General features: G+C 39.0%; 4 protein-coding genes across 9 annotated transcripts; 2 read left to right on the top strand and 2 right to left on the bottom strand.

The window, feature by feature from the left end:
* The first annotated feature begins 69 nt into the window (after nucleotides 1-69).
* LOC140777206 (uncharacterized) lies at nucleotides 70-4,064 on the top strand. Its single transcript, XM_073121157.1, has 2 exons — nucleotides 70-2,688; nucleotides 3,926-4,064. The coding sequence occupies exon 1, from the start codon at nucleotides 326-328 to the stop codon at nucleotides 2,471-2,473; it is 2,148 nt and encodes a 715-aa protein (XP_072977258.1). The 5' UTR covers nucleotides 70-325; the 3' UTR covers nucleotides 2,474-2,688; nucleotides 3,926-4,064.
* On the bottom strand, nucleotides 2,710-6,600 carry LOC140777208 (BTB/POZ domain-containing protein At5g48130). The gene is made up of 4 exons (XM_073121159.1): nucleotides 6,118-6,600; nucleotides 5,925-5,994; nucleotides 4,686-5,843; nucleotides 2,710-4,543 (listed from the first exon to the last, which is right to left on the bottom strand). The coding sequence occupies exons 1-4, from the start codon at nucleotides 6,210-6,212 to the stop codon at nucleotides 3,875-3,877; spliced, it is 1,992 nt and encodes a 663-aa protein (XP_072977260.1). The 5' UTR covers nucleotides 6,213-6,600; the 3' UTR covers nucleotides 2,710-3,874.
* Nucleotides 6,601-8,878: 2,278 nt separating this feature from the next.
* LOC140777209 (WRKY transcription factor SUSIBA2) lies at nucleotides 8,879-14,546 on the top strand. 5 transcript variants are annotated; one of them, XM_073121161.1, is made up of 7 exons: nucleotides 8,879-9,344; nucleotides 11,172-11,345; nucleotides 12,207-12,314; nucleotides 12,431-12,776; nucleotides 12,861-13,032; nucleotides 13,112-13,270; nucleotides 13,811-14,546. In XM_073121161.1, the coding sequence occupies exons 1-7, from the start codon at nucleotides 8,928-8,930 to the stop codon at nucleotides 14,376-14,378; spliced, it is 1,944 nt and encodes a 647-aa protein (XP_072977262.1). In that variant the 5' UTR covers nucleotides 8,879-8,927; the 3' UTR covers nucleotides 14,379-14,546. The 5 variants fall into 5 exon arrangements, with proteins under 5 accessions (XP_072977262.1, XP_072977261.1, XP_072977264.1 ...); XM_073121160.1 differs by having other exon boundaries at nucleotides 8,880-9,344; nucleotides 11,172-11,366; XM_073121163.1 differs by having other exon boundaries at nucleotides 8,880-9,344; nucleotides 11,172-11,321.
* A 1,082-nt stretch (nucleotides 14,547-15,628) lies between these two features.
* Nucleotides 15,629-20,677, bottom strand: LOC140777210 (scarecrow-like protein 21). 2 transcript variants are annotated; one of them, XM_073121166.1, is made up of 2 exons: nucleotides 20,519-20,677; nucleotides 15,629-17,711 (listed from the first exon to the last, which is right to left on the bottom strand). In XM_073121166.1, exon 2 carries the CDS (start codon nucleotides 17,442-17,444, stop codon nucleotides 15,837-15,839), a length of 1,608 nt encoding a protein of 535 aa, XP_072977267.1. In that variant the 5' UTR covers nucleotides 17,445-17,711; nucleotides 20,519-20,677; the 3' UTR covers nucleotides 15,629-15,836. The 2 variants fall into 2 exon arrangements, with proteins under 2 accessions (XP_072977267.1, XP_072977268.1); XM_073121167.1 differs by lacking the exon at nucleotides 20,519-20,677 and adding an exon at nucleotides 20,363-20,479.
* Nucleotides 20,678-23,918: the final 3,241 nt, after the last annotated feature.

The following is a 23,918-nucleotide window of genomic DNA, read 5'->3' on the forward strand; positions in this document are numbered from 1 at the left end:
ATAAGACTATTAAAACAAACCAAGTCGACAGGTAAGTTGAGGTTCCGGAGGCCGATATTATAGCTTTAGCCCAAATAAAGCCCCAAGTAAAGTAGTAGACCTAAGTGTCCGATTGGGACTGAGAGAAACTCCCTCCTTCTATGTTTGTCTCCGTTTCTTTCCCGGAGAATTCCTCGTTCCTCCTCTTCGTACCCTCACCACCTCCCGCTCCAGCTACTTCCTCCGTCGCCGTCGATTCTTCTCCTGCTACCGTTGCCGCTGCTCCCCGTTGTCTGTTCCTACCGCCGTAGAAGCCTCACCTTTTCCAAGTCGGTTATGAGGAGCTATGCTAAAAAGATGGAACTTTGCACCTCTTACCACGAAGAAGCTACCTCTTCTCAATCGCTACCGTCGTAATCTCCTGTGTTCTTCCTCCTCTGCAAGCGACGACGGGTCTCATGGCCCCAAGATGGCTTCCGAGAACGAGTGGGAGGAGCTTCTCAAACCGTTCGATCTCGAACAGCTCCGGAAATCCCTCAATTCCATCACCCCGCGAAGACTTTGCAAGCTTCTCGATCTCCCCCTTGATATCTCGATTTCAATGCAGATCTTTAATTGGGTTTCCTCCCAAAAGGGCTATTCCAACACCTTCGACGTCTACTTCGCTCTCGTCAGGAAATTGGCCGATGCCGGTGAGTACAAGACTATATATGATGTGCTTTACAGATCCAAAGGGGAAGGTATCGTTTTGAAAGAGCCTTTGTTTGTTTTTCTCATTAGTTGTTACGGGAAAGCTGGCATCCCGGGTGCCGCAACGCAGATGCTTGATGAAATGTCTGAGTTGTTCGGTTGCCAACCGACCTTCCGGTCATGTAATGTTGCATTGGATGTATTGGTCGGTGCAAATTGTTACAGGGATGCAGCGATTTTGTTTCGTCGGATGCTTCGAAGAGGGATCTCGCCGACTACTTTCACGTTCTCAATCGTGATGAAGGCGCTGTGCTCTGTGAATGAGGTAGATTCTGCGTGCTCTCTGCTCAGAGGCATGGCGAGATATGGGTGTGTGCCAGACGCAGTTGTATATCAGACTTTGGTTCATGCTCTCTGCAAGGAGAGTAGGGTGCATGATGCGTTGAAGCTTTTGGAGGAGATGTTTCTTATGGGCTGTCCACCTGATGTGAGTACCTTTAATGATGTCGTCAGTGGGCTCTGCAAGATAGGCAATGTGAGGGAGGCAGCGAGGTTGGTTGACAGAATGCTGCTTCGAAGGTGTAGCCCGAATGCACAAACCTATGGAATTTTGTTGCAAGGCTTGTGTAGGAAGGGGCAACTGGAAGAAGCAAGAGCTCTTTTAAATAGAGTACCAAACTTGAACGTGGTTTTATTTAACACGGTTATGAATGGATATTTGAATGAAGGAAGATTTGACGAAGCGAAAGATCTTTACGAGTATATGATATCAAGTGGGTTTTATCCTGATGTTTACACATACAACATTCTAATCCGTGGGCTCTGTAAGGAAGGGAGGTTGGGATCAGCTATGCAATTGCTCAAAGAGATGGGGACAAAAGATTGCATGCCGAATGTTATCACTTACACCACTTTAATCCATAGTTTTTGCAAGAATGGTTTGTGGGAGGACACTAATGCAATTTTAGAGGAAATGTCTTCAAAAGGTTTGAGGCTTAATTCTGTGGGATACAATTGCCTCATACATGGTCTGTGCAAGGACCATAAAATCGACGACGCCATGGGAGTTATTGAAGAGATGAAGAAGCAAGGTTGCAGGCTTGATGCATGTACATATAATTCCATAATCTATCAGTTGTGCAAGGATGATCAAGTGGAGGATGCACAGTATTTATATCAGAATTTATTATTGGAAGGTGTCATTGCTAATAGTGTAACTTATAATACCCTAATCCAGGCCTTATTACAGAAGGGAAAGTGGCAAGAAGCTCTAAAACTTACTAACGAGATGATACTTGATGGGTGCGCACTTGATGTTATAACCTACAATGGACTGATAAAAGCACTTTGCAGAGATGGAGAGGTCGAGAAAAGCTTGGGACTGTTTGAGGAGATGATGAAGAAGGGTGTTCGACCTAGTAATGTTTCATATAATCTTTTAATTAATGGGCTATGTAAAAAGCGAAGAGTGCATGAAGCACTCGAACTCTTAAAAGAAATGCTCAATCGAGGATTTACACCTGATATTGTCACTTATAATACCTTAATAAATGGCTTGTGCAAGATGGGGTGGATGCATGCTGCTCTGAATCTTCTAGAAAAGCTACATAATGAAGGGGTAGTTCCAGATGTGATCACTTACAATATTCTCATTAGCTGGCATTGCAAGGCCAATATGCTTGATGATGCCAGTGTTCTCCTACATAGAGCAGTAAATGGTGGAATAATGCCCAATGGCCGCACTTGGGCGATAATGGTGCAAAACTTCATTAAGGAACCACTTCATTTTATATCAGTGCCATAAAGAGAGTTAGAGATAGCTATTTGTTTGATTTTGTTGTATTTTATGGTGATTCACATAGCTTCAGGAGAAAAGGCATAAAGCATGACATACTGGAAAAGTGGATATGGCAGTCAGACATGTTTTGTGAGCAGATCAATCACTGTGATGCTAATCTTCTGAATTGCAGCATTCCTGGGATTTCCATCTAGTATCAATTCACACCCTTATATGATGTGGTATGTACTAATTCTTCTCAATTTGATATGTAGAGCATCCATTAGGAATTTAAGTTTGGACTGATCTTTCTTTGCGTATTTCTTCTGTCATGTCTTTTTCTAAGTATGATGGATGCTGCATCATATGAATCCTGTTTTGAGATACTGCAAATTGCAAATACTTGAAAGTTAAGAAAGTGAAATTTAGGTTATAATCAAAACTTTCCAACATGTTATACACTCAATAATTGACCCATGCTGTTTTATTAGATTATGATTTTTTTATTGTGTATAAAAGGATGCTTGTTTTCTTATACACATGGTTCTCTCAGATATCTTGAATGTTATGATGGTTTGATAAGTTGTTTAAAAAAGTAATTTGCCATACTGATATCAGTTCATTTAGTAACATCACAACCCTTCATTTAATATTAATCTGTGGAACTTAACATTCCAACACAGGAAGCAGTAAATTGAAAAATATTAGGTAGAATATTAATCGTTGAATGCTCTGAGCAATTTTCTTGCTATAACAAACTTTGGCTAAAGATCTGTAAAGCATGATCATTATCACATAACATTGTCAGGCAACTTTATTGCATAGGCATGTGCATTACCTATAAACTAGGCATGAGCATCTTATTGGAGGATAATTGGTAGACATTGAGGTATAAATGAGATCGTGTGAGGTTTTTAAGAGGATGTCATTCTAGTGTGACGTAATTGTCCCCACTACAATCCAAGGGATGAATTCAAGCATGTAAACAACATCTTCAGTGTCAAGGGTAAGTTTGTGTATATCTTCCTGTCTCAAATGCTACATTGGTGGATAAGTTATGCACTGGGATGCTATCCTTTTCTTTTATACTCATGCCAGCTCGTAAGCTGAGTGCCCAATTGTACTTATCTGAGTAATGATTACCAAGATCTTGATCACAGAAGTATTTAGCTGAAAATCCAAGGGGTTAGCAAAGTTCTTGTACAGCATTGAATATATGAGATAAAAGAACCAAAGGGGTTTAATAGACTACATTATCTCTGACTGAAACTATTGTCACAGAATTAGAAACATGAGATCCTCATCGCATTAGCTTTCCCTGCATTTTACTGGTTCATTCTAATGGTCATACATATCATGCAAGGTTTTGCTTCTACAACTAAGCGAACCATTTGGGAGAGCAGAAGAAGCTTTTATTTTATTTTATTTTTATCTTAGATTTGCCTTTCCTAACATGACTATTCTCCTGAAAACCTTCAGTATCCTATTAGCATACTTCCTTTGGGAAGTCCAACTCATAGAGCCAATGCAACTTCTAGCCTGGCCAACTGGATTTCTTTTCGTAACGGTGGCCCTTCTCTCCAATCTAAGCAGCCTAAAGCTCGGTATTCTGGGATTTTTCTGAGCTGATTCCTTTGAACTGTTCTTTCTCTGAAGGCTTTGCTTCAATGAAAAAATTTCCTGTTCGAGCGCCTGAATCCTAAAGCTTGTAGACTCATATTCGCCTTCAGACAGTCCTGTACTCTGGATGGCAAGGCCATTGTGCAGCACAGAGCTGAGCGGTGCACTTATATTCTCTTCCATTCCAGTTGCTTGCTTATATGGGGTTTCTCCTATATTCTCACTTTTGAGAAACTGGCACCTTGAACTTGGAATAGTTCCTGAGAATTCCCTGCAGTTAATATAACGGAAAGACTCCGAGCAGTCTTTGAAGGCCTGATGAGTGTGCAACTGTTGAACAAAGAGTGCTTGAACTATTAGCCGGAGCGGCATGAACTCATTTTGAACTGCTTGGATACACGTCTCCTGTGATAGCTTCTGACAGTTGAGGTATTTACAGACTGAAGCCTTTTCTTCACTAGATAAATGTGGGTGTTCCTGAAAAGTTACCCGTGAGTTATAGCAAGATCTATTTCTTGCACTGGTTCAAAGTTGGACCTTCTATGATAAAGAAATAACAAAATATCAAAGGAACTTGCTGGTGGTATGAAGAAAATAATTAAGTTCTGAGAATCTTTACCAGTAAAAAGGTGTTCATTGCTTCATATAGATGATCATGTGTCTGTCGACTGGTCACTGGTATCATCTCTATTAGTTCTTTGAATTTACCAGGTCCTAGATTTGGATCACCTGCAATTTGTGAGAGATAACGATCCCATAATTCTGCAACTGCTGAGCCGCTATGCAAAGGGGTACTTGCCATATAACTCGTCTCACTCTTGGACAGATGAATCGAAATGATTTTCTCCATTGTTTCCAGCTCTGGGCTAGACGTAATGTATTTTACTCCGCTTTGGGGGAAAAGGAAGTCTTCTACTCGCGCAAAGTGTAGGAGAGATGCTACTTGATGATGCAACTTCCCCCTACTTTCTTCGCTGAGTTGTAGTGTTAGAGATCTTGAAAGCAAGGCAAAATAAAATGCCACTGGAACTACTGGACTAGCCTTTTCTCCTGCTGGAAGCAACTCAAGTATTCCTTGTAAAATTGCAGAAACCTTGCTATTGGCATCATCAGCGCCATTTTGCTCAGCTACATTCTCCCAGAACTTATGGGTCTTCTTTGAAAGCACCCATTTGTTGGCATAGAACAGAATGATGGGGCTCACATACTTCTCCTTCATTCCTTGTCTTCTCAAGGACACAATAATCCGCTTGAAAAATTCAAAGGGGAGGGCTATGAGATCTTTGATCCATAGGTCTAGGCCAGCTATCTCCTTGACTATTTCAGAGTTCCAAGCACGGCCAGCCAAAGCCTGCAGACTGATGACAGGTCGGTCTCTTCTTTGCTCAGGGTCTAGAATCTCCATGCAGGCCATGAAGGCCAGAGACTCGACGCATCTACTTACTAGCAGAAGATCTTCAGATATAGGAAGCAACATTTGGCACTTCTGTAGAACTATCAGTGTATCATCCCAGCTCTGTAACACAACTTGGTTAATATATAGGTCTGACCTCTGCCTTAGGTTTGAAGTCGCATAATCTTCCGTCATCTCTAGAAATTCTGCTGCACATCGGATAGCCACGACGGTAAAAGGGTCCAAAGAGAGTGGGAAATCATAGCTGAACAGTGCAACCATCTCAAATGTCTGTGAACCACCAGGAAATGTTGGGGGCAATTCAACATCTGCTGTTTTGAGAAAAGCCTTCTTTAAGTAACCACACTTGGAAGCCAGAGGGGACTGCATGAGGACCAAAGAGATCAGCTACACAATTAGAGATCACAGTTCCAGTATCTCAAACCTGACAGATTGTGTTCTAACCTTATGCAGCTCGAAACTTCTTCCCTCGACCCGAACGCAAACAGACGGCGGCAAGCCAGTTTCTTGGCTCCTAAGATTAAGACACTTACAAGAATAGGTCAGACTGCAAAGAATGCATATATGTGTATGTATCTATTGGAAGAATGCTAATAATGGAAGTAGTTTGTCATAAGGCAGTGATGTTGATGTTTACCATGCAAGTATTCTTCTCCGCAGAAGGAACCCTGTGCTTGGACTTGAGAATGGACTCTTTATCACAGGACTTGCTCGTGTACTTGTAGACTCCATTATTTCTCAAAATCAGTATATGCAAATTCTCCTATATCAATTCCAAGGAGAAAGCTTTTGTCAATTTAGCAACAATTTGCGCTCATCCGTGGCTTTCAAAGGCAAATTTCAAGGCTCCAACCAGGACTCCCAACAATCTCGCTGCAACAAGAATTCTTAGAAGGAACTACACAGTGAGAGAAAGACCGGGGGAAAGTAGTGGAGTTGGTATCTTTATGTAATGCATATCTTGGTATTATATAATCTTATCCGACCTCAAGATTAAGTAGAGATGAAGAGAAACAAGCTAGAATGGAGAAAATGGTATGGACTATTTGTGAAGTTGTTATTGCTTATGATCTTATTTTTGGTCACACTCTTTGATGCATCCCTTTATTTTGTCAAAGTCTATGGTCAGAGAGCTTGCAGAACAGTAACTGAGGGCGCACGAATGGGGGTTGAATCCCAGTTTTAAGGCTTGGAATTGGGACCCTCATGGAAGTATTTGGGGAATCGAATCCTTTGTTGGATCTTATCGCCATTCGTTTGCTTCTTTGCTTCGATGTTTGTGGCATACGTATGGCTTTCTCCATGGCGTAGCTTTGTTGGTGGTATCTTATTCCCACCGCGGTGACCGTAGCGTGAATCCCGGTGGTAGAGGTAGTCTTTGTTTGACGTCCCTCCTAACGCCCGAGACGGCACGGCTTCGGAAATCTCGGGCGTTCCGGGGGCCGCTCGATTGCGTACTCCGAAGCTCCGCTGTCTCCGATGCCTCGGCATTTTCTCATATCACCGGTCAATTGATGGGCTTTGCTTAGCTAATAACAGCTTACTCTAATTTCCTTTCTCTTTTCTTCTACGTACATTATCTGGTTTAGTTAAGGGCTAAGTAAATTGGAGTGACACACGAAGTATTTTGGTTTTGGTTCATCTCAACGTATGCTTGTTTTTCCTTTAATAAATCTATGAGCAGTAAGCATCGTCGAATATAGTCTGGATAATTAAATTAATTTTTTTTCAAATAAATTATAATGAGTTTATACTATGCACATAACTTATGTACTCATCCCAGTCAGCCCTTTCACACTACTGTATTATTCTCAGGCGAAAATTATCAAAATATTCCAAGGAATTGGCTGTGGATTTGTGCTTCGGAAATTAAAGAATGGGATCTCACCATCTCAGTCAATCTCCAATGCGCGTATCGCGTGCAGATGTTTAATAATTGGTATAATATTTCGGACGCACAAGCCGATGCTGTTTCGGATCTGATGGGAGGTCCAACTCCAGATCCGGAATTTTAGACATTCTAATTCCGGGACCATGATTGCACGCGCTGGGCTCTACTCACGTGTACTGCACGTGAGTAGCGGATGCGAAAGAGGAATTCTTATTGGTTTAGGGGTTATATGCAAATTCCCCGTATCCAGTCGACTTTTGACTTATCGTGTCCGTTGACCTCTTGCAACAACCACGTAATACGGCAATAGATAATAGTATGTCATTCTTTTCCGTCGTAGTTTGTTTGGATTATGGCCACGTAGTCTTCTTCTTCTAGGCCGGGTTCCCTCATGCACGTACCTTTCCTTTATCCCAATCGAGATGGCTACACGGTGGACATCGCGGCGCCACAGGGAGGCATCCCCCACGAAGAAGGAGGAGCTCAGGAAAGCCTTCGAATCCCTCTCCTCCTCCCTCGACGACAACCTCTCCTCCATTGAGAGGTCCATCGAGGCCCGCCTCAGCGAACTCGAATCAAAATTAAGCAGGATCCAAGGGAAAGAAGGATGACGATCAGCTGCAAGCGATCCGGAGAACTTGTATTCATCTCTTGGAGCGCCGCCCAGGAGCTAGCTGGCTCCTAAGATCAAGCCTAAAGTTTGGGAGGAGGCGAAGAAGCTCGCAGCGGAGCGGAAGGAGAAGATCACGGATGGCGGCCAGAATTATCCAAGTTGACTTCAGGCCTTCTTGAAGCTCTTGGCCTCTTAATTTGGGTTGCCGTAAGAGTTCGAGGTGGGCGAGGTGTTGGATCTTGTTGTTTTAATGTGGCAAACGATCGATATATGCAGGCCATCGTTTTTCTACAGTAAAATTACTATAGTATCGGAGGTCTTGAGGTTCTTACAAACTTACAATATATATATTTTTCTTTTTCTTTTTGTGCATGCAGGTTTTATCAAGAAAAAGATCAGTTAAGGGTAGATCTTGGATTTAGTGGGCAAGTAGCCACCAATGTTCAGTGCCCTTCTTGAGATCCTATTTGGAAAAGAAAAGAAACAACTCTATCGAGGCTCAGGTATGCTTGATATTCTATATACGACTCCTCCGGTTAAAATGTACGTTAATAGTTAAATCACTGCTTGACTTAAAAGTGTAGGCCGTTAGGTATACTTAGAATAATCAAGTTATGTTTAATGTAACAGCAAAGTGTTTCAAGTAGGGCACATGGGCCTCATCTCTTCCAAGGTATTATTATGACAGGAGTTTCAAGTATGAGAGGTGCCATCTCAGTTTTTTTTTTTTTTGGGGTTCTTTTGCAAAATAAATCCATAATGCAAGGGCCAAATCTGATAAGGGTATTATCGTCATTTGCAGGGAAACCTGTTTCGTGTTCGTCTGAACACGAAAAGGCAGCCCGCCGCACTAACAAACAGGAAACTACAAACCGGGGGGACAAAACCGTCAAATGAAACCACCATTCCCATCACGAAACGGTCTGCAAGTCAACTTCGTCACATGCCCGAGCTAACCACCTCAGTCCCGGACAAACCAAAATTCCCAAAATACCCCTCCCACTATCTGCCGAAACCGAACCCGTCACCCTCCTGCTCCACTCTTCGCTTCCTCTCCCCTCTCCCCTCTTCCCTCTCTCTGATTTTAAGAATGGAATCGTATTCCAAGGAGCATGACGGAGAGGTAGCCGGCGGTGTGTCTGAGGAAGGATCGCCATCGTCGGAGCTCCGTTTCGAGGGTCTCGGCGCCGGGAATGGTGGCGGGAAGGCGGATCCTAGGGTTTCGTCGCTCGCTGGGGCGAGGTACAAGACGATGTCGCCGGCTCGCCTCCCGATCTCGCGGGAGCCATGCCTCACGATCCCCTCCGGGTTTAGCCCCTCCGCACTGCTCGAATCCCCCGTCCTCCTCAGCAACATCAAGGTACGAGATCTGTTCCATCTTCTATTTTGTGCTCAATACGCTCCATTTAGCCAATAATTTCTAGTTTTGAGACGTCGCGATCGAGTTTCTTTCTTCTTCTTCTTCTTCTTTTTTTTCTTTTTTATTTGAGAACCTGTTTGTTTTTTCTTGCTCTTTTTTAAGCGGGTGGAAAAGAATAATTTTAAGTATTTTATTATTGCCACGAAAATCTCACTCTAAAGAATAATAATTAACCACGATTTCGACATTTCTTAACGTAGATTCTCACTCGTGAGTGGATCGGCTCCAATTTGTTGCTCTGTAGGTGGCAGCAAAAGAAAAAAAAAATTGAATTTTGAAAATTTTGTTCCTCAATTCTCTCTTTAAAACTTAAAAACTTCGCTGTTTGCTTTAGTGTGCAGCAGTGCTCCCGTCAATTTATGAATGTTTATGATCTGTCTATGATGCCAAATTGTGTCGGTCTCGAGTTCAAACTTTTTAGGTAATGTAGAGGCAAATAATATGGGGAGAAAAAAAAAGAGAGAAGTTGGTGGACTCCATCAGCTATGGCCGTTAATGGGATTCCGATGCCCACTTCACGTCATTCTGTTTTCCACACCTTTATGCGGGTATATTTGGCATCAAAATTATAAGAAAACACCTGCTTTACCAGTCACTTGGATTGCGCATCTATCTCTTGAGTTAGTCTCTACTTTATTTACCTCTTCTGGTGTAATGTGCTTCGGGGAACCCATTCTTTTATGGATGCTCTTGTACTTTTATGCTCTCTGAGCTCATTTGGATAGGGGCTCTGATTTTGTCATAAGCCTCAAATCATGTACTTGCAGAATTGTTCTGTACTATTTCCATTTGGAAGATGGAGAGAAAAATAGAAGATCATCTGGGTGTTTCTCCTGTGGGGCTCTTTATTTATCTCAATAAAATCAGTTTGTTGTGAGCCTCCTGTAGATGGTCTCTAGATTGTTACTTGAATTTTCTTTTGGAATACTCTTATTGAACTCAATAAATGGCTCTTCCATGAAGCCGGAGCCATTTGGAAAGAGATGGTCACAAATATGAAGGAAACTAATGAAATGGTATTATTTTTTTGTGGTTGTTTTGTTAGCTAATGCTCGAAAATATTTCAGTTTCGGTTTGGTCTTTTAACTGAATGGACTTTTTTGCTTCAGCTGGCTTATACATCAATATATCATACTCTTATTAGGTATCATTTCAATTACTTTGTCTAGCACTGATATTTGAGTTCGGTGTAAATTAAGAAATGCTGTACGCAAGGTACCGGAGGCATGGAGGTGCACGAATTCTGTATTCCTGGTTCTTTTTATTACCTAAAATTCTGTTTCAGATGATTGTGCATTGGAATGGATTTCTCTACATTGGTATTTGGAAGTTTGCGTTGCTTCTTTGTGAAAATAATATCTCCACTTGCCTTCCCTACATATTCGTAAATTTTTTACAACTACAGCTTTTTTAATGGACCAAGTGACCAACAATTAGTCTGGTTGGTTCTGCAGTCAAATATCTTCTGGAAGGATGGATTTTGGCATCACTTTTGTAATTGATTTGATGGTTGGACCTAGTGCATATCAATTTTCTTTTAAATCTTCTTTGTAATAGCTTAAGGATATATCTAATGTAAACTTTGTGACTATATGTGATACTATTTTAGTTAGTTTGTTCTGCATGTATATAGAGTAAATGGAGTCATCATGGACTGCTAAAGTGGAATTGCAAATTCTTTCATTTCTTTCATCTTAGAAGTGAATATAACATCCGATTTCTAATCACTGCAGTAAAAGAATTTATATGTTTGCTGTCTTCTTGCAGTCTGAGCCCTCACCGACCACCGGTACCTTCAAAATGTCTTATGTCATGAACAAAACTGTTCATTCAGAGACATTAACTTCATCAAGGGAGACTTCTTTGAGCAGTAGATATAATGATGAGTGCTCTGGAGATTTCGAGTTCAAGCCCCATGTAGGATCATTTCTGCCGTCAGCTGTACCCACATCACAAACTTCAGTTACTTTCCTTCTTTATAGTTTATAGTTGTTACATTTGTGAAGTACATAACTATCTTGTAAATCTCACAAAATTATTACAAATTTGAATGCATGTCATTTCTTTAGAGTTTTAGCGACAAAATTTGATTTAGTTGTTTGCCAGCATATAAAACAATTAAATTTTGCTTACTTAAGAAAATTGTGCTGGAAGACTGGCTCACCTTAATAAACTTGGGCTAGTTTTCTTTCCTTTTGCGACGGATTCACTATTATATATATATATCTTCTCTTTCACCTGGTGCTGACTAAATAGGTGAAAATCGATTCACTGTTAAAAAATAAGTTCATAACATAACTGCTGGGCTATGTGAAGAGAACTTTTCGAGCCCATTGGTGCTGCACAACATATGTACTTTCTCTTGATTCTTTTCCATTCTCTAGCTCCATGGTTTCTTCCCTCTATACTAGATCCACTCTCTTGGCTCAGTTCTGTGTTATTTTAGGAGGAAGAGAAGTTTGGTAGGAATGCAAATGAGAATTTTTTGGAACTCTACTAAATCTGAGGATCCAATCAGAAAATATGTTTAGTTGATGGATCTTATTCATCTAGAGCTTATAGTCTTTTTGAAGGTTGCTTTGATCTCTTAAATAATACTGTTGTCCAGTGGTGCATCACCGCTTGATTATGTATTATTGGTCTTATTGATTTGTGACCCAGGTTATCCTCTGACTGAATATGAGTTTTCTAGGACTGTTGGTCATTCTATGCCTATTTATTGTTTTGGCCCAGAATGAGTATGGCTTCGTTGTTACTTGTTACTCTCTCCCTCAAACTCTTTTTTTTTTCTTTTGTCTCTAGGGTTCTGCTGACCATAATGTACAACACCAGGAACCTTTTGTACTAAATCAAAGTCAAGCCCACAGTCATACATTGACATCCAGCAAATTTGTTATAGCTGAGAATAAGGTTCTCACTTCACATGAATTGACTAATTCGATAATTATAGCAATTGCATCAAGTCAACATGTTGAAAAACTTTAGTGTCAATATGCTGACTGAAATAACTTCTCTGTGGATTACAGCAATCAAATGATTCGGAGAAAAACACACAGGCATTACAATCTGATCCTAGTGGATCTACTTCCATCGCTGTTGTTGAAAAGTTTGCAGAAGATGGATATAACTGGCGTAAATATGGGCAGAAACATGTTAAAGGAAGTGAAAATCCTCGAAGCTATTACAAATGCACACATCCTAATTGCCAAGTTAAAAAGCAACTAGAACGTTCTCATGATGGACAAATAACTGAGATTATCTATAGAGGACGGCATGATCATCCTAAACCGCAGCCTAACCGCCGATTAGCGGTTGGAGCAGTTCTCTGCAGCCAAGGAGAGGAAAACTCTGATGGCTTAGCAAGCGGTGAAGGTAAGTAAATATCTTGTGCATTTCTTCTGACAACGCAAAATAGTCTCCTTTTGGTGCATCATACAACTAGCTATTTATCTGCAGATAAGTCATCAAATGCTCTGAATGACGTTTCTCATCAAGTCAATCCAATTTGTATGAGTGAGCTATCTCCTGGATCAGCCAGTGATGATGATGTTGATGTTAGAGGAGGTGGGCGATCCAACACTGGTGATGAGGTTGCTGCTTTTGATCATGATCCAGAGTCAAAGCGGAGGTGGTTTCATAACAATGGAGTTCAATGTGTGGAATTTAGAAAATGCTCTAATATTTTCTTTTTTCTGACATTTAAGCAGGAAATTGGATGTCACTGGCATTGATTCTAGTACGATTGGTAAAGCGAACCGTGAACCACGTGTGGTTGTTCAAACTATCAGTGAAGTTGATATCTTGGACGATGGGTACCGCTGGCGCAAATATGGTCAGAAAGTTGTGAAAGGAAATCCTAATCCAAGGTAAACTATGATATTCCAGCATACAATATGCTTCCTTTTGTATATCCTATTATCAGTAATGTTAATCAAGTGCACTGATTTCCTGTACATTGAAATGTAACTTAGAGACTCCCATGGTTTGAAGTGGTCTTGTGCATCCAGACTCCTGTTTATCTGGATTTATCCTGAGATATGCTTGTAATCATTTTAATTGTTACACCAACAATGTTTATACTGTCAGTGTTGAAGGCTAAGCTATAACAACATTTTGGTCGAACTTCAGCAGATGCATAACTCCCATCAAAATCTTTGGAATTTTATGTACATGTGAACAAACAAATTTCTTAGTAAATACTGCCATTATATTAAACACCCTTGTTATAGGATGAGGGATAAGAGAATACTAGGGAGGAGAGAAGGACCTGTATTAAATCCTAATTCCACTAGATTTACTCTAATCTGCGGTGATCTTTGTTCTTGTATGAACTACAACTGCAGTGGCCCTCGGAAGTTAACAATATACTCATATATCTAACCAAGTATTTTTTTTTTGAATTACAGGAGTTATTACAAATGCACATATATAGGATGTCCTGTCAGGAAACATGTTGAGAGGGCATCACACGATCCGAAAGCAGTAATAACCACGTACGAGGGCAAGCACAATCATGATGTACCTGCTGCAAGGACTTCTGGCTATGAGACGTCTGCACCAGCAGTACCAAATAATATGAATTCAATCGACAACCATATTCCAACAGCTCTAAGTGGTATGTTGAGGGCATGCGACGCAAGGGCCATCTCCCACCAATACAGTCAACCAGATGAGAGCGACACAATCAGCCTTGACCTCGGTGTCGGTATCAGCCCAAATCACGGCAGCACTGCAGATGAGATGCAGTCCTCAGGAGCAGACCAAATTCATCAACATCAAAAGCAACCTGGTAGTTCTGGTTCCGATAATGCAGTTATTCAAGCAACCCCTGTAACACTATACGGAAGTTCAAGCAACAAAATATATGGATCTAGAGAAGACAAAAATGAGGGCTTTACATTCAAAACAACACCTATGAATTACTCATCTCACTTGTATTATACAAACACTGGGAATTTAATCTTGGGTCCATAAGATTGTCAGCTGGTTATTGTACAATTTTAACTTCAGATATTTCTCAATTTTCAGGTCATAATAAGACAGTGAATATTATTATTCCTGGTAACTTGTATAATCTTGTTCAATTATGTATTGCAATGCTTATGAGGAGATAAGTTGCACTGTCCTGCAAATAGTTCTGATTTGGATTTCTTTTTTAACGCTCTGGAACTCCTGTTGTTGATGTTGTAACTCACTACGTTCACATACTTACAGTTCTACAATGTAAAACCCTGTGCTTCCATCAATAGGTTAAATTGGTGCCCTGCAAGACTGCAACCGATCAGGAAGGTAGTTTGTGTGCAAGCACGTTTTCGAGTCAAGTACATCCATGTTACAAGTATATACATGTATTAGTATGTAATACCAAATCCAAATAAGTTATGTAGTCAAAGCTATCATCATTTCTTTCTTTCTTTCTTTCTTTTGATTAAATCATCATTGTAATTTTATTGTGAAGGTGACATTGGAAGGTAGTTATGTTTCAAGTGGGCCTAAAACAGAGATGCATGAATGCGATCTTTTTAGGTATATCTGCTAAATCCAAATCAAACTTTATATGAAAAGTTTTCTTGATGCTCTACGATTTGTTCCTCTATCTATCAAGTATATGCTCATAATAAAACCAACACAATTATCTTTGATGCTTCGTGCAGAGTTTTCTCTCTTTAGAATCAATCATCTTGAGGCCCAGGGTTTGATTCCATCTCACCTATTATATTTTACTGCTCCCTAAGGTAAGACTTTCTTTTTTCTTCTCCTTTCTCTCCTGTACTGATTTAAACCACACTTAAATAGTGAAGGATATTCCTTTAGATAATGCTACACTTTTATCTCTGCCCTTTTTCTTCTTTTAAATGCCTAGGTCTAGCTCTTGAAAGTATCTTAATACGCTATCTAAATTAATGCAGGAATACTTCTGTTCACAAATGTACTCTCAGATTGAGAATTTTGAATAAAAAACCATCCGACTTTGTTATTTCCTATAGCCGGGAGATTATAAAGAAGATTACTGTGGATGAAGAAGTCAAGATTGTATAAAGAACAAATAATCCTAGTAACTCCAATCAGCACTATCTGCAAAAATTTTCCTCTTGTTAAGCAATTTAAAAGTCCTAATGTTATGAATATACCCTACATCCAGTCTATCGAATACGTATATACATACAGTGTGTATACTTTAGAGTTTAGATAAAGCAAATAATGTACAGTAAGACAAACGAAGATGAATGTAGGCAGAAGAAACCAGGATGACATACACTTGCGCCTTTCAAGGCACTTATCCAATCTTCAAGTTTGTTGTTACAAACTATGAATGATTATTATCAAGAAGTTGGTCCCTAACTTTTAACGAATAATAGAGCTAGATCTTCAGATTAACACACCCTAAAGGGCAATTCATAGGTATACCAGGTTACTAGTTAGATCAGCACTTCACTTCCATGCACAAGAGACGACCAAAGGTCTGTTCATCCAACCAAGATAAAGTACACCATCCCTCTCTTCAAGCCTATAGTTCTCACAGTAACTTTCTAACAGCGCCTTGATGGTGGCATTGACCGTAGGACTCAGAGGATATGGCCTAAATCCAGCCATTGTAAACCGTGCCTTCCATTTTCCAAAAAGTTCATGTCGTTCCACCCTTTCAGGACCCTCACAAGCAATTATGTTAACAATGTCTCTCGCCAAGCAATGTTGCTCTACGCTGATCCGTTCCTTGTCCTCCCTAGGGAGAATGACATCTATTGACTGAAAGATGGCAGTGTAGTAATCAAGAGTCTCCAAGAACCTTGGGAAGAATGGAGCCGTGTTTGTGTTGGATTCTAGTTCCACGAGAGTCACCACCTTTGGAGATAGGCTCTTGGTCATCCTCAAAAGCCTATCTCGGTGATTCACAGTGCTCACACTTTCGTCAGGAATATGATGGAGCTGGAAAGTAAAGTTCACAACCAAGGCCTCTCCATGCCTAACCCCGAGATGTTCACGTTCTACATCACAGCTAGACATGGCCACAGCATGGAATTCAAAGGGCACATTACATGACTCAGCAAGCCAAGACAGTCTCTGTCCCACTAGATGTAGTCCACCTCCTCGGACATAAGAAGAAAAAGAATCATCAATGCCAGTAATTCTTATGCATGGTGGTCCACCAGGCCTTGCTGCAAGAGCCTGAATTAGAGTTACCCACTGACTTCCCTGTGCAATCTGGAAATCAATGATGTGAACCATGTTATCCCCCTTAACAGCCTCTGCGATTGCACCATTTGCTGACATGTAGCCAAACTTGAAGTAGGGACACACCTCGTAAAGGATGTTCATGTAGGAGAGAAGGTCAGAACTCGTAGGTTCTTTACATTTTAAAGCTTTGTAGATTGAACTGCCAGATGAACCAAGTCTAGCGACAAGACCTTCCAATATATATGCTCCCAAACGTTGGATCGGTTCCCCAGAGACTGAAACCATCTGCTTTAACTCAGGAATCAACCAATCTAGTGCACACATATCATTCTCAGCTACAGCTCCAGCACACGCTATGAGAATTTGTTTCAAGTCTCCTCTATTAATCCCTATTGTTTGCCTCCATTGACTTGCCTCCAGAGAAAGGTGGCCAGTGAAGGAGCTATCTGAGCTATTTATGTCAGAGTCAGGCCCAAGCATTGCACTCTCCAGTTCCCTTAGTTTAAGTTTGAGATCATTTAGATCCTCAGTAATACATGAAGCACTTACAGGAGATCCATAGGTGTTGTCTGACTGACCATCCTGCTGTGATAATGGGCTTCCACTTGCAGGAGAGAAATTAAGAGGAGACTTGAGTGTTGTTGAATAAAAACCATTTGAGATGGAAGAATCCAGTGTGCAGAACTGGCCATTAACTGTCTGAGAGTGAATATCTCTTTTTTGGGATCCATCATCAGAGGAAGGACAGTCAAAGGATTGGCGATTTTGCAGTGGAAAATGGGATTCTGCTTCTCTCACTGACATGGAATTTTGATTATAGAAAGATGTCTGGGTCTTATGCGAATAGTTGCGCTGCTTAGGCATTGCTAATCACTGTATGCCTTATAGGAGAAGCTGGAAAGTCAAAATCTCAGATTGTACTAACTGAATACTTGGTGTTCTTGCCACCAGACAGTATCATCCAAAACACTGAAAGTTGTCGTCTTGTTAAACCCCCTAGTCTCGGTCTTTGTTGCTAAATGGAAATGGCATATATTTCATATCTGAAGAGCTCCTATTGCTCAAGGTACCATCTTAATTCATCAAGGAAGATCAATGCCTTATCTCTCTGAGGTTAACACCAACATAGATCTGGGAGAAAGAACATATCAGCACACCAAAGAAAACAAGAGGAAGAATGAGTTGCAGCAAATAATAAGCGGTTAAGTGCATTGTCAATTTTTTTGGTAGAAGTCATACGAATGTGTACTGTTACAAAAAAAAATTGATCTGTTTATCAGTTAAACTTCATCAGTTCTGTTATTCATGCATGCAACAATAGAACATGGAAAAGGGAAAACATACTGCCTTTCAGCATGAAGAGATATTACAAATTCGATAGACCAATTTCAATTTCATTCTTAGACAGTCCAAATGAGCTCTGGCTCTTGCACATCAGGCAATTTTGGTGGAGCATAAAACCATTTGTTAGTTTCTTTCAAGATTAAAATAAATAGAATTACAATAACAAGTTATATATCAGAGAAAATAAGGCATGTGCCCTTTATGTATATATGTATTAGAGATTCACTGAGAAAGACAAAACAAGGTTTATTCTATTTTTATTTCACTATCTTCGTAGAATTTACACTAAATTGATATAAATTATTCAGATAGGATTCTTCCACCAATATCGTATCAAGATATGAGGATGGATAGACAAATTGAGATCTATTTCAACAAACTCGGATATGGAATCGGGGCAGATATGATATTTGTCCAAACATTTTCACCTCTACAATCAACCACTTGAAAAAAAAAACTGCAATTTCACATCAGCAAAGAAATAATACTATAGATATTCCTAATCATTTAAGTTGGATAAAGAATACTCTTTCCTATACTAATATTCATTTTTAGCTTTGAATCTAGGAATTGATACTTGAGACTTGAAATTTCAAATAGATAACGCTAATACGGCAGGCCAGGATATGATTGGTTAAAGTTTCTGGGCAGTATGGGATTAGGGACCGCTGAAGAAAAAAAGGTTATTAAAGAAGGTGATAAGCTAACTTGAGACTTACTCAATAATTTATTATAAAACCATACAAATTTCAGAAACTCACCCTTGTTATAGCCATCACACAAGATTGGACAGGAAAGTATCTTGCTTATCAAAGTTAATTTATGAACTCAATTTGATTATAAGTACAATGTCAAAAGTCATAACAAAAATACCTTAGAAAAATAACCTGAAGTACATAAATGTTCCCTCTACTACTCAATTAAGCAGCAAATGCTGAATTCAAGATGGCCAATAACATCAGTTGACCAACCCTGTTTAACTTATGAACATACTCTCTGCCAAAATTAGGATATTACTACATCCAGATTACAGCATAGAATTCTCCACCATTTATTTAAACAAGATGTGGGATCCTTATATCCCTTGGATCATGCATGCCATCTTCCAAAACAGATGCAATTGAAACTTAATATACTGCACAGCTTGTGACTAATTTCAAATTCTCAACACTTACTACACGTAATTAACTTCTGAGAAACAACTAGAGAGAGGGATAATCCATCAAACTATCAGGTAATACTATCTTTCGAATCTGACTAGATTTGGATACTTTGGCAAGTCGTATATTGAAGTTCAGTATTGAGAACTGAAAGAAATAAAAAAAAGAAAAGAAGAAAAGATGAAGATAGAACTGATTGAATGCTGATATAGGTTACTGCAGCTGAATCATATACATTATACATATCACAACTTGATAGCTAATAATCATGTCCATTAATATTTACCACAATCACCAACTTTGCATAGAGAACTTAACCTCTCTTTACAGCTCTTACTATAGCAGATCTATTCTTAAAAAGTTTCACTGGCTTGTGCTCAACATTTGTTGCAGATTCAAGAACTTTTCTGATATAGGATCTCAAGAACTTTGCAGATGAATATTCATGTTTTGTACAATAAATAGACCTACGATCCACCTAACATTGGAAAGAGAAGCAATTGGACAAGTGGCGTTCCATTAGCATTTGACTAATATGAGATGTGTATGGAAAATGGTTTTCAGCCAGAGATATAGATAGATACGAAAGGATTATAAAACAAATAATACATTGAGAAATCTCTCCCAACTGCTGAATAGAAGTAGCTGTTACTTCATATGACCTCTAGAATTTGGACTTTCTTATAAAGGCCTTTTCTAGTTTTCTTCTTCTGGGGCCCAGTATCACCTTTCCAGTAGCTGTCATTCTGATTTTAAAACTTGCATTGATCTCAAAAAAATGTCTGGCCAACGACTCAAAATTACCAATGATTAAGTGAATTAAAGGTTCTATTATATAACTATTTGTGATTAAGAAAAGTTGTAAAAATAATCTACTTCAGCTTAGACAGATGCAAGTGACTTGTGAACTGTGAACCATCCCTCTTAAATCAAATGAACTAATTGTTTCATTCTAAAAAGAACTTGAGCAACATCTAATTCTCAACCCTATTTTAAGGACCAATTCTAAAGGATCCTCATAACAAATGAAATTGAGGCCCTAGCTATTACCAAAACCTTCGATTCTTCTGAAGGCCTCGAACTAAGTTTACACAAGCAAATTGAGTTCTCCAGAACAAGAAAATGTATAAGATAGGGAGGATCTAGTAATCCTCCCTATATAAAGAAAAGACCAGCATGGAAACGCCATGAAAACATACTATTTAACTCATGAATCTAAAGCAAAATTTAAAAACTATATATATGTATAAAGAACCAAGCAGGAACAAAGAGACCCACATCATTATTCCACCGAACAAGACGATTTCATGCCAAATTTAGAGATCTCTAGGTTATGTAGGAAAACACAGCTCATGGAGAACGCAGGCATCATAAACCGCTCCAAATAGACAAATTTAGTGGAGAATTATTGGAAAATGATCGAACTTGACATACCCTTTTAGGAATCTCGGATGCTTGTTCACTTCCAGCCTTCCAGGATAAGCACAAATTAACGAGCGGAAAGGGAGAACTTATGCTCACAATAAAGTAAACTGCTACGCCGACCAGCAAATGCCCCCTTTCTTAGTCTACAATTACATCATTACCTACCGTCATCGCATTTTGGCTTGCTGTTAAGCCTAACAATTTTCTACGCAAAGCTAATTCAATCATGATGTCGGTGGTCTTAAAAAATACTAAACCAAAGGTAAAAATTAAAAATTAAAAAAAAAAAACCATCGCGAAGAAAGGAGTCGTAGACTAGAAAGAGAAACCGAGGGCCATTTTGTAAATCAACGCGAGTTGTGGTCTAGAAGGAACGTCTGATCCACATGCTTCCGCGTAACGCCTTTTAATTATCTTTTCATTCCGGAAAGTTCCTCTTAACCCATCTACCACGCCGACGGACTTCGACCACATGCGAGGTTTCCGTACTACCGAGTACGCATCCGTTCAAATACTCTGACTTTGGCGTCCGATTTTATATTTTATATATTCATCCCAAACGGTGGTTTATGGATGGCAGCTGATCTTAATAACAATTCACCGTTCAAATGTACAAGTGCAGTGCTTTGGGTTCTTTGGTACGGACTTTAATAGGTCTACTGTATCTATATCTAGGAAAGCATGTACACTCGAGCAATTTATTAATATTTAAATTAAGTTATATGATCAGTGAACTCAAACTCAAACTCCAAATAATATTATGAAAAAATTATTTAGTAATTTAGTATCTTGGCTTAATTCGATTAATGACTCAGCAGTACGATTAGCTTGGAGGATGAACAACTTGACAACGTGAAAGTTTGGAGTAGGTCTCAATGGCATTTGGTTTGAAGCAATTATTCAGCTACACATATGACTTAAAGTTTACACTATGCAGCTAAAGCTTGGTGGGGCGTGTCTCAGTATCTAAAAAGCTTAGACTCATAAATAATAATAAAATAATATTAATATTTAAAATAATATAACAGTATGATACACATGAAGGAACAAAAGGAAGGAATAGAGCGAAACGTTTTTGACATGAGCTATAAGATACGACCTAAAAGATCTCCAAAAGTAGAAAGATTGAAAATTATCCGCATAGTGCTTAGACTTGACCACAATGACCAACCAGCAAAAGTGGTCAGATCTAATCACTTACAAGCACTGACTGTAATCTAATAGCGCAATCATCTCTTGGCATATATATAAAAGAAAAGCTCTATTTGTCCTTGGGAGTCATTGAAGAGCTCCTGTTTGTGCCAGACTGCATAGCAGTTGAGAGAACGAGAAAGCCCTTAATTACTCATTAATTAAAACCCGAGCACGATTTCCTATGGAGCTCAAGAGCGTAATTTGTTAATTAGACATCCTTGCTCTACAAGCAGTAGACATAATCTTACCAGCAAAACAAGCTTGTCTTCTTCAGCGAGCACGACTTCCTATGCGCCTTTAGCACTCGCATTATTAGCAGCAGCTTCACACTTCGACTTCCCAACCCTTATAGTAACCCGATGACCTTTTTATTTATCTTTGGGAGAATTATATTTCACAATTTCTCCTTCGCATTTTAAGTTGTCCATGGCCATGTAGGCGAGCACTCCCTTCGTGTACACCTCGGCCTTCGGCTCCGCCGCCACCGCGGTAACACTTGCGAGCCTTGAGGGGAAGAGGAGCCACGCAGGAGGGGGAGGGTGGCAACATTGGAGTAGACCACCATCTCGTCGGTGGAGAGAAGGCCGAGGGGGAAGCCGGCTTGGACAGGGGAGTGTGAGCTTCATCTTTCTTGGGGGACGATAGAGGAGAAGGTAGCAGATGAGAGAAGAGACGACAAAGGTTCATTTTCGGGGCCATTTTATTTTCCATTCGAAGAGTATGAAGACTAAGACATCAGTCCATTAAACACCAAATTTTCCTAAATACAAATGTAGTAAATTGTCCAAACTAGGCTCTAAGTCCTTGCACTATGCGAACTTATTAGTCTGAGCTAAAGTTTGCTTAGCAATTACTTTTAAGTCGTTGCACCGCCGAAATACTCCCCTATGTCAATGCACCGTGAAACCATTGAACTCAGCTCAGCTTCTTTATGACCACGAGGTCATAGTTGAAGTACCTTGGATCCAGTTTCTTCTCCTCCAACGTCATTTTTCCTCTAATCTCTTAACTGTAAATAATATTTTTTTAGTAATAAATTTCAATAAGAGTATTTTGAGTTCGGTATAGTATTTTAGATTTAGGTAGTTTAGGTTGGGTTAAGATATATTGGTAATTCCCTTTTTGTGTAGTTAAGTTAATTGTAATTAACAAAATTAATAAAATAATATTTTATACACATATTTAATAAAATAACGTTCTAATTTATAAATATTAAAAGATAAGGTGTAAAACATAATAGGTAAAAAGACAGAAACTAATTCATAAGACGACTATACTAATCTCTTAAAAAATAGGATTTAAATAGCCAAAATCATACGTATAACAAAAAGACTCTTATTCTATACCCTTCGTATCTATCTATTTTTTTAGGATAAAAAAAAAATCTAAAAGTATGATATACTTGGTATGATAAGGACACTGAGAATTTAATAGCTATAATCGGTAAAAATTGATGATTATTTATTATTTCTTAATTATAATTTTATTTTGAGAAATAATAATTTATTTGCTATATTCTTCTCAAAATCTTATTTGCATATGTACAAGACTAAAATTAATATTTACATGCATACTGTCTAAAAATCTCTTAACCCGGTGACTATTTAACAAGTTTTTTTTTAGACGACTCTAAAATAAATTTGTATTTATGTATATCTTTTTAAATTTCATATTTATTTTGATAAATTTTTAAAAGTATTTATGGCTTTCTATACTTGACGAAAACTTAACTGAATTTTATCTATGAATTATTATTTTAATTTATATATATATATCTCTCTCTTTAATTTAAAATTTAATAACATATACAGAGAGAGAGAGAGAGAGAGAGAGAGAGAGAATCAAATTAAATTAAACTGATAAAGAATAATTTCTAAATGGAATTCTATGTTTTAGTATTAAGAAATATAAACGGAGTTTAGACATACTAAGTAGTATGATGTTGAGATTAGCATCGAATAATTAAAACTGATTATTATAAGCATCAGATGAGGAGCGGTCACCAAGAAGTTACTGAAGTGGGGGCGTTCACTGGACCTAGTGCTGCAAAAGTATAATTAAATTACAAAAGATTTGTGCCAAAATGATAAAGTTTAGTAAAGTGACGGGTCGCGCTTATAAATTGTAGCGTTGCGGCCAACGATTAGTGATGACAGTGATGGATCCATAATCACTGGCACGATGTATACGATAATATATGAATCGGCATGTCCTC

This window comes from Typha angustifolia, chromosome 15 (assembly GCF_048772165.1).
Source record: "Typha angustifolia cultivar Huaian chromosome 15, ASM4877216v1, whole genome shotgun sequence".
NCBI lineage: Eukaryota > Viridiplantae > Streptophyta > Magnoliopsida > Poales > Typhaceae > Typha > Typha angustifolia.

What these genes read in the sequence shown, in the direction of transcription:
- LOC140777210 (XM_073121166.1), bottom strand. Translation starts at nt 17,444, where the DNA reads ATGCCTAAGCAGCGCAACTATTCGCATAAGACCCAGACATCTTTCTAT.
- LOC140777209 (XM_073121160.1), top strand. Translation starts at nt 8,928, where the DNA reads ATGCCCGAGCTAACCACCTCAGTCCCGGACAAACCAAAATTCCCAAAA. An exon ending in TCCTCCTCAGCAACATCAAG is followed by an intron (nt 9,345 to 11,171) that starts GTACGAGATCTG and finishes GTCTTCTTGCAG; the next exon opens with TCTGAGCCCTCACCGACCAC. An exon ending in AAAGGAAATCCTAATCCAAG is followed by an intron (nt 13,271 to 13,810) that starts GTAAACTATGAT and finishes TTTGAATTACAG; the next exon opens with GAGTTATTACAAATGCACAT.
- LOC140777208 (XM_073121159.1), bottom strand. Translation starts at nt 6,212, where the DNA reads ATGGAGTCTACAAGTACACGAGCAAGTCCTGTGATAAAGAGTCCATTC. An exon ending in CGGAGAAGAATACTTGCATG is followed by an intron (nt 5,995 to 6,117) that starts GTAAACATCAAC and finishes TCTTAATCTTAG; the next exon opens with GAGCCAAGAAACTGGCTTGC. An exon ending in GAAGTTTCGAGCTGCATAAG is followed by an intron (nt 5,844 to 5,924) that starts GTTAGAACACAA and finishes GTCCTCATGCAG; the next exon opens with TCCCCTCTGGCTTCCAAGTG.
- LOC140777206 (XM_073121157.1), top strand. Translation starts at nt 326, where the DNA reads ATGCTAAAAAGATGGAACTTTGCACCTCTTACCACGAAGAAGCTACCT.